The sequence below is a fragment of the Aedes albopictus genome, chromosome 3 (genome assembly GCF_035046485.1).
Source record: "Aedes albopictus strain Foshan chromosome 3, AalbF5, whole genome shotgun sequence".
Classification (NCBI taxonomy): domain Eukaryota; kingdom Metazoa; phylum Arthropoda; class Insecta; order Diptera; family Culicidae; genus Aedes; species Aedes albopictus.
Genome location: NC_085138.1, coordinates 419,803,387 through 419,822,419, shown reverse-complemented (window position 1 = coordinate 419,822,419; position 19,033 = coordinate 419,803,387). Strand labels below are relative to the sequence as shown.

The window sequence follows — 19,033 nt, the reverse complement described above, 5'->3', positions numbered from 1 at the left end:
TCTCCCACAAAAAAATTCAACATGCTGTAACTTTTCATAGAGTGCATCAAAAAAACTCAAATTTTGACTGTTTGTCAACTTATTATATGTGCATCATTGGTACAAATTTGGGCTCGATTGATTTATTTTTCGCGAAGTTAGAACCGTTCGGGTAAAACACTATTATTTAGACAACTAATTTTTGAACTGTCATATCTCGGAATCCAGTGAACCGAATTGAATGAATTTTTTAACGTTTATTAACAATATATTGATACTTAATACGACGTTATAAAATGACATATTTTCTCACGGCGAATTAAGTTATACCGGATTGAAATTTTTACCTATATATAGGGAAATAAGTCAAATTTACAATACCACACAAAAATTACTAAATGTGTTCTTCCTTCAATCTAAATAGGCTCTAATATATCCGATTGGAGATAACTTGAGAACAGAAGTGGAAAATCTTTGGATATCAACACTAAAATTTATTGACATTGATGTAAAAAAATTTCATATTTTCAAGAAAAATCCAAAAAGTGTCAATCCATGATAACTTTTTTCAACGTTTGAAAAGTACATATGTTTTAATAGTTTATGAAGCATCTACATATTGTTTGTGTTCGTTCAAAATTTCATTCAAATCGGTTCACTGGTTTCCAAAATATGACAGCTCAAAAATGAGTTGTTTGAAAAATAGTGTTTAACGCGAACGGTTCTAACTTTGCGAAATAGTAATCAATCGAGCCCAAATTTGTACCAATGATGCACACATAATAGGTTGACAAACAGTCAAAATTTGAGATTTTTTGATGCACTCTATGAAAAGTTATAGCTTGTTAAACTTTTTTGTGAGAGAAAAAAAGTTACCTATCCCAAACATTTTGGCCATCCCCTGTATATACCAAAAAGAATCCCCGGACGAATTTCAGAACGCATTCCTCTGCAGGAACTGTAGAGAGTATTCGTGAAGAAATTCATGGATAGATTCCTGAACAAAAAAATGAATGAACTCCTAAAATATTTTTGGGTGATAATAGTGAAAGAATTCCTGGATAACATTATCTTGAAGAATTCCAATACAAATCGCTGGTGGAAGGCATCTAGAAATCCTTGAAGTAATTCAGAAAAATCTTCAGGTAATCCTGGAGAAATTCTTGGGTGCATTTTTGGAAAAGATAATGGAAGAATTTCTGAAATTTCTGATGGAATCATTAGAGGAATTTCTGGAGGAATCATTAGAGGACTTTTTGAATCCATCCCTCCAAGTATTCCCGAAGCAATCGCTGAAAAAATTCCTGGACAAATTTCTGGATTAACTTCTGGAGGACTTCCTGGAGAAATCCTTGTAGGAATTCCTGCAGAAATGCCTAGAGAAAACCCTGGAGGAATTCCTGGAGGAATTTATGAAAGTATACCTGGTGGAATTCCTGAAAGAATCCCTGGATAAATTTTTGGAGCAATTCCAGGAAGAACTCCTGAAGTGGAGGCATTCCTTGAGGAATCCCTAGAGGAACTTTGAGAGGAAGCCCTGAAGAAATTTTGGAAGAAATCTCGTAAGGAATTTCTCGAAGAATTCCTAGAGGAATTTCTAGAGGGATTTCTGGAGTTGTTTAAGAAATCCCCGGAGCATATGATGGAGGAATCCTCGAAGTACTTGCTGGAGGAATCTCTGGAGGAATGCCTGAAAGAACTTCTGAAAAAATACCTTGCGAAATGCCTGTCAAAATTCCTGGTACAATTCCTGAAAGAATTCCCGGAAGAATTTCTGAAGGAATACCTGGAGGAATCCTTGTCAAAATTCCTGGATGCATTCCTGGTGAAATTCCTGGAGGAATCCCTGGATTAATTTTAGGAGGAATTCTGGGAGAAATTCCTATAAGAGTTCTGCAAGGAATCTCAGGAGAAATTTCGGAAGAAATTGCTAAAGAAATTCCTGGAGGAATTTTTAGAGGGATTTCTGGTGGAATTCTTGGAGTAATTTCTGGAGGAATTCTTGGAGGAATCCTTGAGGGGAAATCCTGAAGGAAACCTTGGAGAAATTCGTGGAGATGTTCCTGGAAGAACCCCTGGAGCAATTCCTGTAGGAATCTCTGGAGGAACCCTGGAGGAATTGCTGGATAGAATCCTGGAAGAATTTCTAGGTGAATTCCTGAAGTAATTTCTGGAGGAGTCTCTGAATCAATTTTGGAGGAATGCCTGAAGAATCCCTGAAGTAATTCCTGGAGGCAATCCTGGAGGAATGCCTGGAAGAACTTCTGGACAAATACCTGGCGAAATTCCTGCTACAATTCCTGAAAGAATTCCCGGAAGAATTTCTAAAGGAATACCTGGAGGAGTCCTCGTCAAAATTCCTGGATGCATTCCTGGTGAAATTCCTAGAGGAATCCCTGGATTAATTTCAGGAGGAATTCTGGGAGGAATTCCTATAAGAGTTCTGCAAGGAATCCCAGGAGAAATTTCGGAAGAAATTGCTAAAGAAATTCCTGGAGGAATTTTTAGAGGGATTTCTGGAGGAATTCTTGGAGTAATTTCTGGAGGAATTCCTGGAGGAATCCTTGGGGAAACCCTGGAGAAATTCATGGAGATGTTTCTAAAAGAACCCCTAGAGCAATTCCTGTAGGAATCTTAGGAGGAACCCTGTAGGAATTGCTGGATAAATTCCTAGAATAATTTCTAGGTAAATTTCTGGAGGCATTGCTGGAGGAATCCCTGAAGCAATTTTGTAGGAATGTTTAGAGGCAACTTTAGAGGAGTCCCTGGAAGAATTGCTGGCGAAATCCTAATGGGAATCCCTAGATCAATCCCTGGAGGAATTCTTGGAGAAGAAATTTCTTGATAAATATCTTCAGAAATCTCTGGAAAAATTCCTGGTGGAATTCCTGGAAAAAATTCTGAAGGAATCCCTGGAGAGGTTCCAGGAGGAATTCCTGTAAGGGTTCCTGGAGGAATTCGTGTAGAAATTTCTGAGGTAATTCCTGTAGGAATACCTGGAGGAGTCCATGGAATAATTCTTGGATGGAATCCTGGAGAAATGCCTAGACAAATTCCTGGAGGAATCCCTGGAGGAATTCTTCGAGGAATCCCTGGAGAAATTCCAGGATATATTTCAGGAGGAATTCCATGAAGAATGACTGGGAATTTCTGGAGGAATCTCTAGAAAATCTCCTGAAAGAATCTCTTTTGGAATTCCTAGAAGAAAACTGTAGAGGAATTTCTGTAGGAATCCCTGCAAAAATTTCTGAAAGAATCTTCCCTGCAGGAATTCCCAGAGAAATAACTGCCGAAGGAATCTCTGGAGGATTCCCTTGATGAATTCCTGGAGGAATCCCTAGACGAAGAATCTCTAGGAAGAATTTCGGAAGAAATCCCAGGAGGAAGTACTGAAGAAATCGCAGAAAGAATTCTTGGGGAAATCCTGAAGGAATCTTAAAACGAGTTCGTGGAGGAATCCCTGTAGCAGTCCTTGAAAAAATCTCTGGGGAAACCTCAGGAGGAATCCGGGAAGCAATCCCAATAGGAATTCCTAATGTAATCCCTAAACAATTCCTGGAGAAAGTCTTGGATTAATTCTTGGAGGAGTTTTTGAAAGAATTACTGGAGGAATTCCTGGAGAAATCCCAAGAAGAGTTTCTGAAGGAATCCATGGAGGATTATTTTAAATAACCTCTGGAGTTGTTCCTGTAAGTATTACAGAAGGAATACCTGAAGGAATTCCTGGAGAAATTCCTGAAGGAATTTCTGGAGGAATTCTTGGAGGAATCCCTGGAGAAATTTTTGGAGATATTTCAGGAGGAATTGCATAAAGAATGACTGTAGGAATCCCTGGAGGAATCTCTAGAAGATCTCCTGGAGGGATGTCTATTGGAATTCCTAGAAGAAAACTCTAGAGAAATTTCTGTAGGAATCCCTGCAGAAATTTCTGAAAAAATCTTTAAGGAATCCCTACAGGAATTCCCAGAGAAATAACTGCAGAAGGAATCTCTGGAGGATTCCCTTGGTGGATTCCTGGAGGAATCTCTAGACGAAGAATTCCTAGGAAGAATTGCTGACGAAATCCCTGGAGGAATTTCTGGGGAAATCCTGAAAGAATCTAAAACGAGTTCGTGGAGGAACATCTGGAGGAATCCCTGTAGCAGTCTGAAGGAATCTCTGGGGAAACCTCAGTAAGAATCCGGGAAGCAATCCCAATAGGAATTCCTAATGTAATCCTTAAACAATTCCTAGAGAAAGTCTTGGATTAATTCTTGGGGGAGTTTTTGAAAGAATTACCGGAGGAATTCCTGAAGAAATCCCAAGAAGGAGAAAATCTCAAGTTCCTGAAGGAATCCTTAGAGGATTTTTTAAATAACTTCTGGAGTCATTCCTGAAAGTATCACAGAAGGAATACCTGGAGGAATTTTGTGAAGAAACCCCTCTGAGAAATCCCGGAAACAATCCCATGAGGAATTTCTTGGGACATCTCAGGAGAGCTTTTTTTTAACGAACTCCTGCATAAATTTCTGTAGGAATCCCTAGAAAAAGTCTGAAAGAATCCATGTCTACAGTAATTTCTGGACAAAGAATCCTTGGATGGACTCATAAAGGATTCTAAGTCCAAAATTTAAGGAATTCGTTTATTATTTTTTGAATAATGTCTAGTAAAATTTTCAGAAAGAATTCCTTAAAGAAATTCCAACAGAAATACTTTGAATAATTCCAGATTCAACTTAAGGAGCAATCTATAGCAGATTTTTTTAAGGAATACATGGAGAAATTCCTGAAGAAATCTCTGAAAGAATACATGTGGAAATATCTAAAAGAATCTCTAGTCAAATTTGTATGGGAATCCTTGAAGCAATTCCTGAAGGAATCGTCGAAGAAAGCACCGAAACAATCACTGAAGGGACCTCTAAAGATATCCCATGAGAATTCCCGGAGGAATGTCTAAATTAATTTTCGAAGGAATCACTGAACGAATCTATCGGAAAATTCCAGAAGGAATTTGTCGATACATCCTTACAGAAGTGTTTGTAGATATTGCTGAATGAAATGAATCGTGAGAGGAATTCCTGAAGCATTTCTTGTGATTTTCGAGAAAAAAAAAATTATAAAATAAATCCTGAAGCAATAAAAGCTAGAATAAAATAGTTTATTTCTTGCGAATTATTATCTTGAACTCTGATAATCTTGAGTTGGCTTTAACTAGAAGAAAAATTATGTCGCCCCCCTCTGACTACGCCCATGAACTGTGCAGACATTTTTATTCCCAAAAAGTTTTCAATTTATGTTCAACTGAACTGAAATTCTTCATAAATTTCATTCTTTACAGATTCTCCGGAGAAATCCTCTATTTAATTTCTCCGGAAGATCTTCCAATGCTTTTAAAAACGTTGTCTTAGCATATCAGCGAATCATTCCTCTATTATTGCTATTTTCAATGTTGAATTCGGATCACAAAATATACCAACTTTTATTTCAATGTTTATTTATTTCATACAAATGATGTTTATTCTTGCTGTACTTCCTCCATTCCGGAAGTTCCCGGAATACGGTACAGGCAATAATATATCGGATAAGTTTTATTACAAAACAGCGAAATACAATAACCTTAGCACGAAGCCATGCCACGCTATACCTTTCTCGTCGTCGATCATCATCGCGTATCGCGTCGGTTTGGGATCCATGGTTGTATCTGTATAAGGTTACTTTTTCTAGTATACACTAATGTGCGGCAGATGAAGGTGCAATACCAGTCTTTTCTAATTTACGATTTGAGGAGAATAATCTGTTGCATATGGCATTTGTTGTATTTGTTGGTTGAACTTAAATTGGAATGAGGAAATCGCTTCGGTCGGTACGCCATGATTATCGACGAAGCACAGTGACAAGCTTCGCGAAACAAGGTAATGGATTGATTGGAATTGGGCTGACGACGACGGCTTGAAGCAGTATACAATGCTGCATTGTTTTGTCTGCGATTGTTTCCCAGAAGGAAATATTGCAACACAGTAAAAATATGATACATTTAGTACGGTTGTTCGGGTGTTCTGCGCTTTCTCCAGCGCGCACAGGATTTATATCACTAGATAATGGTGAAGATCGAGTGTAATGTATATGATACAAACACTAGAAAAACGCCCTTTGTTTCGTAGATTTGTGGGTATGAGAGGGTATGATTTCTACTTTATATGTATATACGTATGCTTTGTCGTTCTGCGAACTGCGGTTATGTCTTACGGTTTCATACAACGAATAGTTTTGTGATGATCGTTTACTTTACTGACGGATAGTGTTTTGTTGATTGAGTAGTATTTGTTCATATGAGTTTCTCTATGTACATGATCTTAGTCTGCGTTTTTGTGTTGCAAATTTTTCACTACTTCACAAAATTATTCCACTATACAAACTAGCTCAAAATGGCAGTCTCTTTCCTGTGTCCTTATTGTGTCTTGACTGGTTTTTTGTTGTTGTTGGTTAAAAACGAATTGATTTAACTATTTTACGATTATCGTTTGTCTAGAATAGTTTCAAGCACACAGAGAAATAATATGCAAAGATATTGTTTGTATAGGTGATAATTGAACTACTATACTCGAAGATTCGCATGCCACGAGCACACAATATCCTCGTCTGCCTTCCTTCTGTTTCGATTAAAAAAATGACTTCATTTGGTTTTTATATCTAAATTTCCTACCTCGCCCCGTGTTTGGGTCTTACCAGAGGAGATCGCAGCGCGCACTTTTTAAGTGCGACCATACACGGGGTCTAATTTGATATTCAAATAAATAATCGTTTCGGCGCCTCACACCGACGAATGCTAGTGGCGGATTTCGATCGATCGAATTTGCTAACCGAGTCAATATTGATACTATTAATAAATATACAATACCTACACACATGTGTTTAATTTACACACTCTACCGTAGAAAGGTGGAATATGATATCACGATTTTTGCTTTGCGGTTTGGTTTCTGCTTCTTTTCTTTTTTTTCTCCTAAAACTCAGCGCAGAATCTTCTTTGTTGTGTGATATTTATTTACATTTTTGCTTTATATGAAGTTTACAATGAAGAAACTGTGCGACTCTATAATCTCATTCGATTGGAAAACAGTCTATTCTCAATGGATTTCGGGTTTTTGAAAATGGGAGAGCTTCCAAGGCTGCTGAGGATATTATTTTTTCTTACTTTGGGGGATCACGTTCAATACTTCGATTACACAAGTTTACAAAATAAAACGAAAGTCGTGAACTTCTGTCAACGACCAAAATTTTTGAAGCACAATTTAGCACTGATTTCGAAATCGTGCTTCAAAAAATTTTAAGTAGAACAGTTTTTGAGTTTTAGCTCAAAGTTTTGAAAGTTTTCAAAATATATAATTTACTAAAATTCAAATATATTGCGTTTTGTTCAACCATTTTTAAATCTTTTTCCATAAATTAAAAGCTGAATACAATACCATTCGATCATCTGAATACAGGATTTGCATCAGATTGATGAAATTCAAGATATTGGCGAGTTTTAGGGACGATCTTCTTAAATTTTAGCGAAATTCCCAAAAAATGTTGAAGAAATGTATTTTTTTCAATAAGAAAAAAACAACTGAAAAATTCTTTCTCGACGTTTATTTGACATATCATATGTAGGCGAGTTACAGTAAAAATTTCAGCTCAATCGGAGCATTGATTACGGAGAATAAGATGTTTGAAGTGAGCGACTTTGCTTAAAAATAGAACAAAAATCGATTTCAAATCATCAACCTTATATGGAAAGACGAAAAAATTTCCGCTCTACTGTAATTTTTTTCCTTCGCGTTTTCGAACTCAGGGCATGATTCTACACCAAAAACGATCATCAGCTTACCGAGTTCAAAAATGCTGTAAACTAGTGTTACAAGCGAGATGCAGAACCATCTCGAGAGACGGGCTTCTGGTAACAGAAAGGTGGAAGAGGCACTTTAACAAACACCCAAGAACTGTCCTAAAGCTTGTAAGAATTTCACCAGAAAATTTTCTGAAAATTCTTCCAGAACCTTTTCAAAAAGGTCGGCCATTGAAAGGCATTCTTTCGATAGAATGTATTACTGAATTCCCTTCCCTCCAATCCCTTCTTAAATTTAAATAAAAATTGTATCAATGATATTTACAGGAACACTCAGTAGATCCACCGGAAATTTCTTACTTTTGTCTCTGGGTTCCCGTTGGAACTAGGTCTACTATTCTTCAACTTAGTGATCTGCATCTGACAGCACTTCCACAGCTTCCAGATTAGAGTAAAGACTTAACCTGTTATTGCATGAATTTGTATAATTTAAGTGGCACGCCCAAAGATACACTTAACCCAGAAAGTCGAGAAAATGTCCCGACTGGAATGAAAATCAAATTCGCTGTCTCCGGATTGGCGATCCAATGCTTTATTCACTAGGCAATTGGGATACCCTAGTGAAAATAAACAAGTGTCAAAATAGCTCGTCAATTCAGGAATCTATTTCTTAGTTTTGTCCAGGGATTCCTCCAGAACGTCAACTCAAAGACACTGCATAAACTATTTACTGGTATTCTCCTTGGAGTTCTCCTGAAGTTCTACCAGAAGTTTTTTCAATGATTTCTGTAAGAGTTTCGTCTGAGATGCCTTCAGAAAATATCATGGGATTCTTCTTTAGGAAAATTGTGCTCATTCTGCGAATGGGGCGACGTGACGAAAGTTGAAGTCGTATATCGAATTGAGAAATCTCGACTGACTCTGTGACTCTCCATTTGATTCACACGGCGAGTCACTTCATTCGAGTCGAGGTTTCTCACCTCGATATACGACTCCGACTTTTTGTCACGTTACTCCATTCGTAGAATGAGCACAAATATCATGAGATGTTAATGTTTAAGAATTGGTCCAAAAATTATTTTGGGTTTACTCAAGGGTTCCTCCTAGGATTCCTCCAAAACTGTTCATGGGAATATATCTTGTAGGATGTCGTTTGATTATCTCTTGGAATTTATAAAGAAATCCTTTTGAAGGAATTTCAATTAGAATAGGTACCCTCTGGAATTCCTTCCGTTAGGGCCTAATTGGCTTGATTGATTTTTTTTCGCTTCGTCGATTCTCTCTTTCGTTAAGGACAGACTTGTTAAAATCCCAAAATGGCTGTCACAATGGCCGACTTTGGCACCTACTCACGATTTCGAGGGCACAAATCTCTTCGGAAACGAAACCAGCACACCTGATCTTCTTATTTTAAGCTTATTACTTCTCGAGATTTGTGCTTCTGAAGTTTTGATGCACTGTTGAAGCGGGATTTCAAGAAGTTTGTCCTTAATAACTTGAACAAAACTAACTGAATCATAATTCTTCTTTTTTTTCTATAGCAAGGAATAGCCGCCCCCTGTGGCTTTCAATCAAAAAATCTTTAGATAATGTCAGTTAGGTCCTAATGAAATATCCTAGTCGAACTATTCTGGAATTTCTCTAGGCTATCTTGTACTATTCTGCTTGGATATCTCGTAAAATAAATTTAAAATTTTTTCAATTCCTCAACGAGTTCCATTTGAGATTCACGCAATGGTTCTTTTTGGAATTCATCCACATGTTTCTTCTTTAATTTCTACGGTGGTTTCTACGGGAATTTCCTCAGGAGTTCCACTGCAAATTGCTCAAAGAGCTTCTTCCGATATTCCTCCAGGAATTTCTTCTTTTCTTGAGGGCTTCTTTCTGACATCTCTCCAAGCATATTCATGAAATTTCTCTAGTGTAGGTATCTTGTACGATGTTAACTCTCTTTGAACTTGAATATTTTTTAGGTATCCAGCCAGCTAATTACTTCAATTTACTTGAGATAATCATTTGGAATTTCCTATAAGTTTCTTCTGGAGCTTTGGGAATCCTTTCCGGAATTTCTCCACCAAATCCATCGAGAGTTCCTCTGGCGATTCTCCTGGAGTTCCTTTTGGATTTCCATCAGAAGCTCAGCCAGGATTTCTTACATAAGCTTCTTCTGAAAATCCTCCAGGAGTTCTTTCACGAATTTCTCTATGAGTTTCTAGTGGGGTACTTTTCGGAAATCTCATGACATTTTCCATATAATCTTGGCATTTCTAAAGAACTAATTTTCCCCAAGTGGTTTTTCCGAGATTTTTCTAGGAATGCTTCTGGGATTTCTCTAGGTTATCTCGTACGATCCTGAGTTTAATCATTTCTTGGTATCCGATGAGATGTTAATCTAAAGTCTTCCAGATCCGTGAGATTTCTCCAGGAGTTCCTTCAGAAATTTCTTTAGGAGTTTCTTCTGAAAATAACCCCGGCGTCTCTTTGAAATTGTTGGTGAAGTAGTTTCACCAGGAATCGGAGTTACTTAAGATAACATGATGCATCACTGAACTTTCAAAGGAATCATTGCACAACGGTCCATGGGCCATATTTAACTGGAAAAAATAACGCCCAAATGATTATTTTTAACTATATGCTGTCTTCGGAAAAGTTTCTTCATATTCCTTCATTTTGATTTTTTAGACAAATATGGTCTTCTACAAAGTTGTTCCTAAAAATGAGGCCCTCTTTCCAATGTACATGAAAATAAGGGTGGTCCATATTTTCAAACAAATTGAACTCATTTGAAGGCGCTGAATGCATCTTTCCTCGTAAATCCGGTCCGTGGACGACTGTGCAATGTCAACTTTTCATTGTTTCCATATAGAGCAATGGCATGTTCTACAAAGTTAAGAAGCATTTAATTAAAATAGCACTTAAAAAATAGAGTGACCAAAAAAAGTTTTCTTTTGATAACTTTTTATTCAATAATTTTTGGCATTTTGTTTAGATGATAATTTGGCATTTCCTATAACCCTCTAATACCCAATCCCGCCTTTAGACGGGGTATAGTTTGAGCATTTTTGTAATTTTTGTTTCGTGGAAAATCAAACTTTTTATATTTTTGGCTGATATTTAGGACTATTCTGTATATCTCAAAATTGTTTTTGGTGTATTTTGAAGCGTATTTACATTTGTAAAAAATCATTGGAAAATTGATGTTTTAGTCACCTTTTAGAAGTCATTGTTTATTTCGTATTAAATCGCTACAATTGACATATTTTAAATTTTTCCCAAATCATTCTATCCTTGTTTGATAGTTTAAGGGAATCGAATACACTCTAAAATTATTTTCCTTAAAATTACACGGAAAATAAAAATTTCTGTGAAAAAAATTTAAAATAATAATATTTCAACAATAATCATAAAATCTCAAAATGTTTTCATCTCAAAAAATCCGTTTCCCCAATTGGCTTCCAGGAAAAATATAAAAGTGTGGGGATGTTCAAAAATAAAAATTAGAAAAATCAAAAACTGAAATTGACGAAATCGAGAATTAAAAAGAATCATCTTTCAAAACATGTTTAAATCGATTTTAGACGACGAAAAATGATATTTAGATCAAAATCAAAATTTTGGGTATTAGAGGGATAAAGTTTCTTATAGAGTTTCCACAGCAGATCTTCTGGGAATCCTTCCAAGAGCTCCTCCACAAAAGATCAAGAGTTCCTTCGGCGATTTTCCTGGAATTCCTTTAAGATTTCCATTACTTTTTTTTATAGAACACAATTCATTAGAAGCTCCGCCAGGCTTCTCCACATGTGCTTCTTCTGAGATTCCTCCAGGTATTCTTTCACGGATACCTTTACACGAGCTTCTTCTTGGATACTTTTGGAAAATCTATTTACATTTTTTAAGTAATCTTTTGAAATTCTAAAGAACTATTTTTAGGTTTCTCCTAGAGATTCCTTCTGGGATTTCTCCAAATATGTTTCTGGGATTCCTCCATGCAATCTCGTACGATTCCGATTGATTATATCTTTGAACTCAACGACAAGTTGAAGCATGAAATGAAGTCTTCCTGATCCGTGGGATTTCTCCAGGAGTTCTTTCTGAAATTTATTCAGAAGTTTATTTTGGAAATATCCCAGAAGTTAAATTCTTCTTAAAGTTTCTCCGGGAATTCCTTCATGAGTTACACCAAGAACTAGAATTATTTGAAGAATTCTTTCTGAGTTTTACCTAATAGATCTTCTTGAAAATCCTCTGAAAATCATCAAAATGTTTCCTCTGAAATTCCAGAAATTCTCCAGCGAATTTTCTTCATAAGTTTGCACTACTACTAAGATTTTATTCTGAAATTTCTCCAGAAAATCCTTCGGGGATTTCTCCAGGAATTCCTTCTGGGGGTTTTCCAATGAGTTTTTCCTGGGATTTCTGCGAAAGTTTTGCTTGGATTTTACATGGAAGATTCTACGATTCTTCAAAGAGTTGCTTCTGCAATGCTGCCACTGTAGTATGCAGCCAGGTATTTCTCCACGAGTTCCTTCTGAAACTTCTCCAGGAGTTCTCTCTATGATTCCAGAAAAAGTTTATTTTGAGATTGCAGTAGACGTTCCTTTTTGGAATGTTTCAGGACTTTTTTCTAGGAGTCCTCCAAGTATTCGTCCAAAAAACTGCTTGTGAATTCACTCCTGAATGCTCTGTGAAATTTCTCCAAGATTTCCTACTTGGTTTACCCCAAGAGTTTTTTTTTTTAACTCCAAGGTTTCCTTATGGGTGCTCCCCTGAAGTTTTTTTTTCATTGAAAATTTTCCAGGAGATCGTGCAAGAATCCTCTAGAAGTTCCTTTCGGAAATGTTCCAAGAGCCCTTTCTTAGAATACTCTAGGAGTTCCTCCTGGAGTTCCTAATGGGAATATTAATTTTTTTTCTGGAAATCTGTAACGGTTCGTACCCCCTCAGCAGGTTTGTGAGAGTTTTTCGCGACGTAGAATAGTATCTGTTAGTTTGTTAAGTATAATTCAGGAAAGTGTTTGTATTGTGTGTTTCCGCTGTGCGTATCTGGTCACCCGAGAAGGACGCAATCATAAATAGCAGCTACCATCATCCTTCAACATTAGCCTCCAGATGACTCTGCTTTGTCTGAAACTTGGACGTAGATGGTGGTCGCGAAAGAAGGCCATTAGGATCTTGGAGATCCTTAACTGACCAAATAAACGGCCATTTGTTCAAGTATTCTCCAACAGCAAAATTGAATGTTCTCGCTGTTCGTTGAGCCGACATCCGGTGATGTTCCGGCCCTCCGCTACACCCGGCCGAAACCCTAAAGGAGGCTCATTCTCCGGAAGCCGAGGAATTCCCGGTTCATTTAGGCGGCAAAGGTCGCATTTGAACCGTGGACCAAGAGGAGCTGGAGCGTAGAACAATAGAGGCTGGCAGCAGGAGAAAGGGGCCTCGTAGAAAGAAGGTCAGATTAAGCCTTAAGAATGTGGGTGAAATAGAGGGAAGAAGGTGGATATCTAGGGAAAGATAGAGATAATGTGCACTGCGGTTAGACAAATAAACAGGAGTGTTAAAAAAGCAGCTCAAGTGTTTTCCTGAATTCGCGAAATAGAAAGAATAAGCGTGCCGACCCTGGAGATTGACGGTAAATACTGACTCTCGTTAGCCACTGGGAAGGGTAATCTTCTGTGACCCTCTGCTCAAGCCAATGGTTGCTGTGGTCAACCGCAATTAATTAGAAATCCTCTAGGAGTTCTGAGTTGGAATCTCTCGGGTTTTCTGGATATCCTCCAAGAACTCAATTTGGAAACCCTTCTTGAATTCCTTTTCGATTGTCTGTAGAAATCCTTGCATCAATTTCCTGTAATAATTCTCAAAAAGAATACAGCGGCCGTTCGCTCGTTGCAAACCCGTTAGTTGCAACGCTTTTTAGTTACAAGTTCGCTAATTGCAAAATCTGACAAGCTGTTGCAACTAAAAAGCAATCAAGTGTCACATTTGTGCTGTCAGTAATGCTGGCAGTGCATTTCGATGCACTTTAGTGTCAAAATGACGTTGCAATTAGCGAATGGCATTCGCTCGTTGCAATGTAAACATGTTGCAACGAGCAAACGGCCGCTGTACTCGGATAAATGCCAGACAAAACTTGCTGTAAGAATATCTCAAACCAGACGTTTGGCTCGCGGCGCACATTTTGGGAAATTGTTACGCAGTAAACCTGGTCATTATTGTCAAGGAATGCAATTTCAAATATTTAAAAAAAAATCTGACGTATTTTTGCAATAACTTCCAGGTGCATTCACTCGTCCTTGACATATTTCACCCGCACAGATGCACTCATGACACTGACTAGTATTTTGTGTCCATTACTTTTTGGAGCTTAGTACGAGTGCCATAGTTGTCCGACAAAGATTTTTTGTACAGCGGCCGTTCGCTCGTTGCAAACCCGCTCGTTGCAACGCTTTTTAGTTGCAAGTCCGCTAATAGCAAAATTTGACATGTTTTTGCAATTAAAAAGCAATCAAATGTCAAATTTGTGCTGTCAGTCATGCTGGCAGTGCATTTCGATGCACTTTAGTGTCAAATTGACGTTGCAATTAGCGAATGGCATTCGCTCGTTGCAATGTAAACATGTTGCAACGAGCGAACGGCCGCTGTACTGAAAATTGTGCTCATCCTACGAATGGAGTGACTTGACGCAGCTCGATCCGAATGTCGAGGTGACAAATCTCGACTCGAATCAGGTGATTCGCCATGTAAATCAAATGGAGAGTAACTTCATTCGAGTCGAGCTGCTTCACATCATCCACTCGTAGAATGAGCATAAATATTTCTGGTAGTTTTTGGGCAAAATCCTCCGGAATGCTGTGTAAGATGCTGAGCCGATTTATAGTGAAATTTCTGCCACATTTCTGACAAGATTGTTTTGAAATTATAAATCGTTTTCAGTAGAATTCCTGGTAAACTGATATCGCGATCATTGATATTCCTGCCCAGGTCCTACATCAAACCGCAGGAGTGCTAGCTGAATTGTTTTTGAGGTTTTTAGTGATGTTCTTGAAAATGCATTCTTTGTAGTAAAAGAGATGAACCAGCCCAGCCCAAGGCTGAAAGTCTCTATAATAAAGCGAATTGAATTTTTGGAGTATGTTTAGTGTTACGGATATCCATGACAAATTCTTGAGAGAAAAAATATTTTATTTCCATCCAGAGTTTGGGTCCATCATTATTCGTGAATGCCTGGTAGGGTTCCAACAGGATTGCTTTTTAAATCAGGCATGACTCATGTAAATATTTTCTTGGTACCCTAGAACACCATCTAATATTTTAATCGTGGAACTTCTTTGAATTTTTCATCCAAATGGTAATGGATTTGGAACTGAAAGCAGAATTTTTGCCCTTATCAAGGCTTCGCATGCATCAAGTGCACCGATGTACATGATCTGAAAACCCCTGCTCTGAAGGAACTTCAGAATGAATTCATGGTAGAATCCCCAGATGGAATATTCGAGTTGTTTTTTTTTTCAAGTTCGTAGATAACCAAGTACAATTTGTGTAAAACGAATCAGTAAATTCGGCAGAATATTAATATCGAATACATATTACAGAAGGAAATTCCTTACAGGAAATCGTGACGGAATATAAGAGTTATTTCTAGTGGAAACATACCAATGAATTCTTCAATGCAGAAATTCCAGATGCCCAAATGAGTCTTAATTAATAAAGTTTTGAAGGTATCGAGTGCCAAGTAGAAATATCTAATGGAACTTTTGGAGCAGTTTATCTTGCAATCACTGCAAATGTTGATCAACGGAATACATAGGTACCTGATTACCAGAATCTTATCGTTCCGCGTGTTTTCCATAAGGTTTTGCAAATTCGGGCATGTTACAAGCGGTAAAAGACAGTAGTTCTTCACAGATGATTCAAAAACAGATGATTCGACTGGTTTCGGTATCTATTTTTATAGCTTCAAATACCTTCACGTTTCAAAAGTTCTGTTCTGTATTGAACATTCACACTCTTCCACCTAAGCAATGCTTCATTTCAACTGACAGCCTAAACTCTCCGGAGGCTGTTCGGTCAATGAAACCGATGAAGCATTTAATGCACTTCCTGAATGGAAAACGTCAAGTCTTGAGTACTTTATCCAAACGCTCATAGACCATCTTCATAGCTTGGATCACTTCACATTGCTGGAATCTGGGCAGTGAGAAAGCGGACTCTGGCTAAGGTTCACGGTGCGTTTAATCACCTTTGACGATTGGCCCATCAGGAGATCTTGATCAGCTGGCAACACTAATGGAGAAATGGAGAAATTGATAGTAGTTGCTCTCTATCATTCCACAGGCATATGAGAAACCATAGTTCAAGGGGTTGGATTTAGGCCGCAATTTCATTCGTGTAATGTGTCGGCTGATGTGATTTGTAAAATGAAAAGGAATCAACAGAACAGATGTACCGAATCGTTAGTTGATGAATTCTAATCACTTTCAAAGTTATTTTTACAAAATGCCTTATTAAATATACAAAAGTCCAGAATGGTCGTACGTACCCTCGCTCGCTATGGCAAAACTCAACTGATCCTCAAACTTTTACTTCCTCACAATTCCCCCGTCCATCACCCCCTTACTTAATTTCCCCGCCGGACCCTTCCTTCCGGTGGTCCCGCTCCCTATCGCGACTGCTCGGTTTCGAATCCCGATCGGCCCGCGGTGGCAAAGGAGGCTGCTGTTCCTCTTGCTTTGGCGGCGGTTTTGGCGGTGCCACCGGCGGCGGAGGAGCAGACTGCGGATGACTGCTGCTGTGCTGCGCCTGAATATTGTTGCTGCCTTGATGGTGTTGCTGTTCGGCCGCTTGTCGCATTATCCGCTTCTGATATTCCTGCTGTTGCTTGATGAACAGGCTCAACCTGCTCAGCAGGAATTGTTTGTCGTGGCCTTCTAGCACAAGCTGGTGCTTTAGGACCGACACCATGTGCCGGTTGGCCGCCGAAACGGCATAGTAGTAGTAGATGAAGAACGTTAGCACTACGAAGCAAGGTATGGCGAACGAGGCAGTGCCGAAGTAGAAGATGACGTTCTGACAGAACTGGGGCATCTTCATGAATGCGTTGATGGCACGGTCCCACACGGTGGGAAGACCCCGGAACGGGCCGCACGACCGGGAGGGGACGATTTCGGCCCACGCGTACACCACCGGAATGATGGCCACGGTGAATGAGATCAACAGGGTGGACATGAACAGCGAGTTCGAACGGGAAGCTCGGTACAGAATCGTCGAAGGATTCGAGTTGACTAGACAGGCGAACTTCTTGATGTAGAACATCAGGAAGAACAGCAGGGCGGCGATCGCCGGTAGGAAGGGCGTGTAAAAGGTGCCCAACCAGCACAGGGTCTGCGAGTAGATCACATCCAGCACGTGCTTGGACAGTTCGAACTCTTGCTCGCCGATGAACTTGGCGATTCGACTGTTGGAATGTCGTGCGAACATCGCTCGCGGGAAGTTGACAAAGAACGTCACCAGGAAGTGCGTCACAAAGTCAACGATGAACAACTTGTAGAACTGTTGTCCCACAAAGGTTTCCCAGCATTGGGGCGTTCCTCGTTCCATATCGTAGCACTGATCGGTCACGGAACCATTGTCCATGGTCAGTGTGAAGTTGGTCATCGTATCAGTCCCGTTGGTTGGCAGCACTGTTTGATGGATTTTAGGTTTGACCAGGAAGTAAAACCGACTCAGCAGGACGGCGAGCGACGAAAGCCGGAGAAAGACCGTCCGGAAGAGAGTTATTTTGATCACAAAAAGGGGGGAATATTTTTCAAATTGCACTAAATAATTGAAGAATAAAGGAACGACTAAGTTCATGCACACGATCGCTATGTAAGGAAGGAACTCGTAGAACAGCACTTCCAACCGAGCTGTCAGATTCGATTCCAGCTCATCGGGGATCGTTGGCGAGGCCGGAGAAGATCCGTCCCGCGAGATCATGTAGTACGAAGAGGTTGCACTAGTGGATGGCACAGCCATTGTGGCAGAGTAACCAAATGATGGGAACGACGACCACGAAGACCCTCGCGGGAAGTTGATCAGATGGTTGTTCTGGAAGTTGGGATCCAATTTGGACATCGACACATTGAACAGCACATAAATAATCACGACAGCTATCGTTAATATCACAAAAACTATCAAATTTATCACGAACCGGATAGAAATTAACTTAACCATAAAATCTCGAGAGCGATTGATACGCTCGTTTTCGAAACGCTTCGTATGAAGCAACGAACGAATCTCGTGGTACAGCGCCTTATGTTTAATATCAGCGGATTTTTCGTTGTGAATGCAAAAATCCCAGCCTCCAAAGACCAAGTTACAGTACTGATAGAACAGTCCTTCGCCCTCGGCAATTCGATCCTTGAACTGCCGAACAACTGCCTTCATCATGGCAATCAGGGCCACCACGTAGCAGATGGCCGTAATTATCACGTAAACCAGCGGAAAGTCGTAGTACAGCACGGTACCGGAGCTTACTTCCGCCACACTTTGGTCAATAGCTTCTCCCATTTCCATTAGAAATCCCTCGTAATAGCTGCCATTGAGACTACTAAAGTTACTATTTTTAATCTCTGCTATCGCTCCTAGCGGAGTTGTACTAGACATTGTAGTACTAGAACTACTACTACTGCTACTGCTAACGGTCGTACTACTCGTCGTAGTCGTCGTACTAGGCACCTCCATCCTAGCGGGTCGTGCCGCTAGGCGATCTTCCAGCGGACTGTATCCGTAGATCATGTTCGTATACATTCCGTAGAATAGCAAGGTGCCCTCCATGAAGCCCGTGCCCTGTATTACGTCCAGCACGGCGAACTCCACCCGCTTAGTCGCATTAACGTACGACTCCGAGCAACACTGGACCGACGTGGGATCCGCCTGGATCTCGCAGGGAAGATCCTGGGGTTCCCGCAGCACCACGTACGGCAGTACGATGAACGCCGACACTAGACCAAACACGATCAGGTTCAAGAACATCAACCACCGCAGGAAGAGGAAGTACGCTACGACGCCGGTGCCAAAGTTTCCTTCGATGGTTTTCAGCGACATGCGCCACAGTTCTAGCTTGGTGCGGTACTCGCTCCACTTGGCCCGGATGCTCTGCCACGCTTTCCGCCGGCGCCATTTGATCTGCTCGAAGCCCTGCAGGCGGAGTTTGGTGGCGTTCTGGAAGATTATGAATAAGGAAATTTAATTTCCCTCTAGGAAATAT

At 39.6% G+C, this 19,033-nt stretch overlaps 1 protein-coding gene across 9 annotated transcripts in view; it reads right to left on the bottom strand.

The window, feature by feature from the left end:
• Positions 1–5,435: 5,435 nt before the first annotated feature.
• Positions 5,436–19,033, bottom strand: part of LOC109403365 (transmembrane channel-like protein 7) — a 94,923-nt gene continuing 81,325 nt past the window's right edge. For all 9 annotated transcript variants that reach the window (XM_029875714.2, XM_029875716.2, XM_029875717.2 and 6 more), the window contains one exon: positions 5,436–18,987. In XM_029875714.2, coding sequence (XP_029731574.1) covers positions 16,399–18,987 — 2,589 coding nt within the window. In that variant the 3' untranslated portion in view covers positions 5,436–16,398. The remainder of the gene's footprint in view (positions 18,988–19,033) is intronic.